This window comes from Amphimedon queenslandica, unplaced genomic scaffold (genome assembly GCF_000090795.2).
Source record: "Amphimedon queenslandica unplaced genomic scaffold, v1.1 AMPQUscaffold_10220, whole genome shotgun sequence".
Taxonomy (NCBI): Eukaryota; Metazoa; Porifera; class Demospongiae; order Haplosclerida; family Niphatidae; genus Amphimedon; species Amphimedon queenslandica.
Genome location: NW_003549509.1, coordinates 1 through 3,712, shown reverse-complemented (window position 1 = coordinate 3,712; position 3,712 = coordinate 1). Strand labels below are relative to the sequence as shown.

The 3,712-nt window shown below is 32.3% G+C and overlaps 2 protein-coding genes across 3 annotated transcripts in view; both read right to left on the bottom strand.

The window, feature by feature from the left end:
- The window catches only part of LOC109590318 (uncharacterized), a 1,783-nt gene extending 1,650 nt beyond the window's left edge, over window positions 1-133 (bottom strand). Inside the window, exon 1 of the mRNA XM_020006236.1 lies at window positions 99-133. The gene's annotated coding sequence lies outside the window, so the exon portion shown is untranslated. The remainder of the gene's footprint in view (window positions 1-98) is intronic.
- Window positions 134-341: 208 nt separating this feature from the next.
- LOC109590317 (uncharacterized) lies at window positions 342-3,706 on the bottom strand. 2 transcript variants are annotated; one of them, XM_020006235.1, is made up of 10 exons: window positions 3,089-3,706; window positions 2,684-3,047; window positions 2,377-2,635; window positions 2,016-2,333; window positions 1,698-1,958; window positions 1,618-1,647; window positions 964-1,569; window positions 658-906; window positions 478-605; window positions 342-392 (listed from the first exon to the last, which is right to left on the bottom strand). In XM_020006235.1, the coding sequence occupies exons 3-9, from the start codon at window positions 2,429-2,431 to the stop codon at window positions 529-531; spliced, it is 1,596 nt and encodes a 531-aa protein (XP_019861794.1). In that variant the 5' UTR covers window positions 2,432-2,635; window positions 2,684-3,047; window positions 3,089-3,706; the 3' UTR covers window positions 342-392; window positions 478-528. The 2 variants fall into 2 exon arrangements, with proteins under 2 accessions (XP_019861794.1, XP_019861793.1); XM_020006234.1 differs by having other exon boundaries at window positions 658-915; window positions 3,089-3,704.
- Between the last annotated feature and the right edge of the window lie 6 nt (window positions 3,707-3,712).

Below are 3,712 nucleotides of genomic sequence, written 5' to 3'. Positions count from 1 at the left end.
ATATGGTAGCTACTAATATCAACTAGTGTACTCCTCCTCATACAATCATTCATGTGGTCTATCAGTAGATACAGTTTATATTAAAGTACTGGACTAACCTTTACTGATATAAGTACATGTATGTACAGTCTCAGTCTCTTGTAATATCTCAGTCTCTTCTTTCTGTTCTACTGGTACTATACAATACAATTTATTAATAATTATTAATAATAAGTATACCATTATGATCTTTAATTAATGACATTAATCTTTCATTCTCCAGTATCAATGCTTTCCTTTGTTCTAATTATAAGAAGAGGTCATTAACTAGTAATTAATAATGTGTGTGGGTGTGTACATACTTTGAAATGTTTCCCTTTCATTTTTAATCTTTTGAATTTCCCTCTGTAATTCTATAGAAGTAAAACAATGTGTACATAGAAATCACAATGTACGTCACACACACACACAAACTTGATTGAGTGATAATGTACTCACTCTCAACTGATACTTGCTCTAATTCTTGTTGAAGATAGTCAATCTTTATTTTTAGCTCCTCTTTCTCAATTTCTCTCCTTTTAGTTCCTTCTCAAGTTCCTCCAGTTGTTTATGAGTAAGCTCATTGTCTATATGGTAATAATGATTATCAATCAATAATAATTAAATTAATATTATAACCTGATCTTAATTCTTCATATTGTTCTGTTTTGTGTTTCAAGTCTCCAGTAACTTCCTCCTGTTGTTCAGTAAGTGTTGCTATTCTCTCTTCATTTTGAATGAGGTCCCTTTTCTGTTGAAGTATCTCTTCTTCGTATTTCTTTATAATAAATTGTTTCTCTTTTTCATGGAATTCCTTTTCTTCCTCCAGTTGCTTTTGAATACTTTCAACTTTCTCCTGTAGCAACATAACTTGATCCTCATCCTTTTCTGTTGTTCCTATACTCAATAGTTACATTATGTATCATATTAATAATATTGATGTACCTGCTGGTACTTCAGTTGTTAGTGTGGTATCTTTACTTTGTACAGTAGGGCCCACATAAGTATTAGTGAATGATTCTTGTTTACTATCTTCCCACATACTATAATCACTTCTAACGACAGTTATTCTGACATCATCTGATAATACAGCTGATGACAGTCTCTGTACATCTTTAAGTACTGAATAGCCAGTATCTTTATCAACGATAATTGTAATATAGTCAAGTAGTGATGAAACTTTTAAAAGTTCTTTTTCCAAAAATTGACAAAGTTTCATTTTTAATTTCTCAATTGCTGCTTTATATTCCTCAATTACTAGCTTAGCCTCCTCTATATTGAACTCATTAACAAGATACTCCAACATACTAACGTCATCAAGTGAACTGTTCTCACGTACTAATTGTAGAATGTTATGGACATCTTTACGCAGAGCTAACTGAGGCCTTAATGTCATGTCATATCTACCCAGTACATGCTTGATAATATCAATGGATGGAGACTGAGGGTTCCTCATCAAGATTGATCTAACAATGAAGAATGTATCCGCCAACTTCAATTGCATCAAATAAAGCTCTGAAGTAACACTCTTAGGAAGATAAATCTTGAGCCCTTCAATAAAGTAATAAATGTAAAGTTAATTTATAAAATAATTCTTACCAATCTCATCATCACTCCCATAAGCCTCTCCTATACAACAATCATTAGTTACTGGTATATGTTATAATACATGTACTTACTGTAGTCTCTCATGATAGCTCTTCCTATATCAGCAGTGACTCTGTATTTACATAAAATATCAGCAAATGTCTCAAGTTTTTTATAATCAGCACAAACAGCTGCCTGTATTTCATCCAGTAGTGATTCTCCTTGTATATAACGTGGGATGATCATCTTTTGTATAAGTTCTGCTCCATACAAAGATATACCCAACTCAGGTAATACAGACAGTAGAAATCGGTTTGAGTAATAATGAGCAAGAATTCTACAAGCAGGATGCACTAAACAAACAATAAAGAAATAAAATGAATACTCGTTATTAATTTTATTAAACTTACTCTCCATATCTATTCCATCAGCTGCTTCATTCTCTCCTAATTTCCTCAATGCTGATATCAATGAACTGATAGTAGGACCACCTTTAGTCTCTACATCATCAGCTTTCAGTAACCATTTAGTAAGGCACTCACGTAGACACCTCCTAACATCTCCTTTAGTATCCTTTGTAATAACATCCAGTGTAGCAGGAGATAGTCCAAGAAACAGACCAAGATCATAACTAGTGGTCTGCAGGGCTCTCGTCTGGGCTAGATCATAACTGGTTCCATAGTAACCATGTCTTCTGAGTAATTGAAGTACTTCAGGTAGATCAGTAACTAAAACAAGCTTTTAATAAACAAAATAAACAAATAAATATACTTTTCAGTTGATTTGTAGGGTCTACTGATACAGAAGAAGAGAAAGGAGAAGCCATTATTGAAGGCTGACAATGCTCACGTGATCTACCACCTCACAATAATAAATCCGATGCCATCCATTGCAGACAGATTTTAGATTACAATTATTGTGAAATAACTTGAAGAAATTCAAAAGAAACATATAGAATAATAAAAAACACAATCTTCTTCTCATTGCTTGTTCAATTTTATACAACACTGTTCAGGTACTTCTCCATTAACTATACAAGATAGTCTAATTATATTATACTTTAATATAATAAACTTACAACACTGAGAGATTAGTTTAGCTATCCTCACAAAAGCAATGTTTCCCTTCTTCATTACAATATTTAGAAACACCTCAAGCTGATCAGGACACACATCAACTACTGACATTATACAGTTAATAAAAGTATCGGCTCTTTCTGCTAATGACTGGCCTGTCTTGGCATCAAATATCTTATCATATTCTGTTGAATGAATTATTGTGGCTGATTTACAAGCTACAGCTATGTGAGAGAAAATAGGCTCAGATCTTGAAAGAAGACTTTTAAGTTTGTCTTGTTGTTTCTTGAGAGCATTCAGTGCAATCAATCCAAGATTAGTATCATCAGTAACATACTGGAGCTGCTGATACTGGAAGACTGGGAACTATTAAGAAATACTGCACATTAATTGAATGAACATTATACCTGAGGCTGATGATAATACATCTCTCAGGGATCTGTTATTTTTGATTCTCACTGGACCCAGTAATCCTTTCAATGGTATAGCATACTTCAATACATGAATTATTCTTGGAGGATTGCAATAATTACATGAACTGACACACAACAAACTATTGTTACCATACAACACATGGTAATCTGGTATTAGGTGTTGTTTTAAAATGGCTGTAACTTGAAAAATTGAAGTCGGAGTCAGCTCAAACTTGCTACACAGCATAAGGACATCTAGTCTGGCCATCAAAATGTATAAACAATTGAATAAAAACTTGAGGTGATTTTGGACTCATTTTTCAGAAAACTCTGAAAAATATACTTGTCAGTTGATTTTTCATAAACATCAATTTTATGTACAATAATCATTCACGACATTGCAGTTTATACAAACAGCTATGTTATTTCATAAAAATCCAGTGCATTAAAATTAATATTAATACATCAATTACGGTATTTTAAAAAGTTAACTTTTATTATTAAAATTTTGTTTTAAAGTTCATACTGAAAGTCATTGAATATTGCATTAGTGTCAAAAAATTCCATTACTTCACAAAATTTCAGCACATTTAGAAAGAAAATGGCTACTATGTGTCA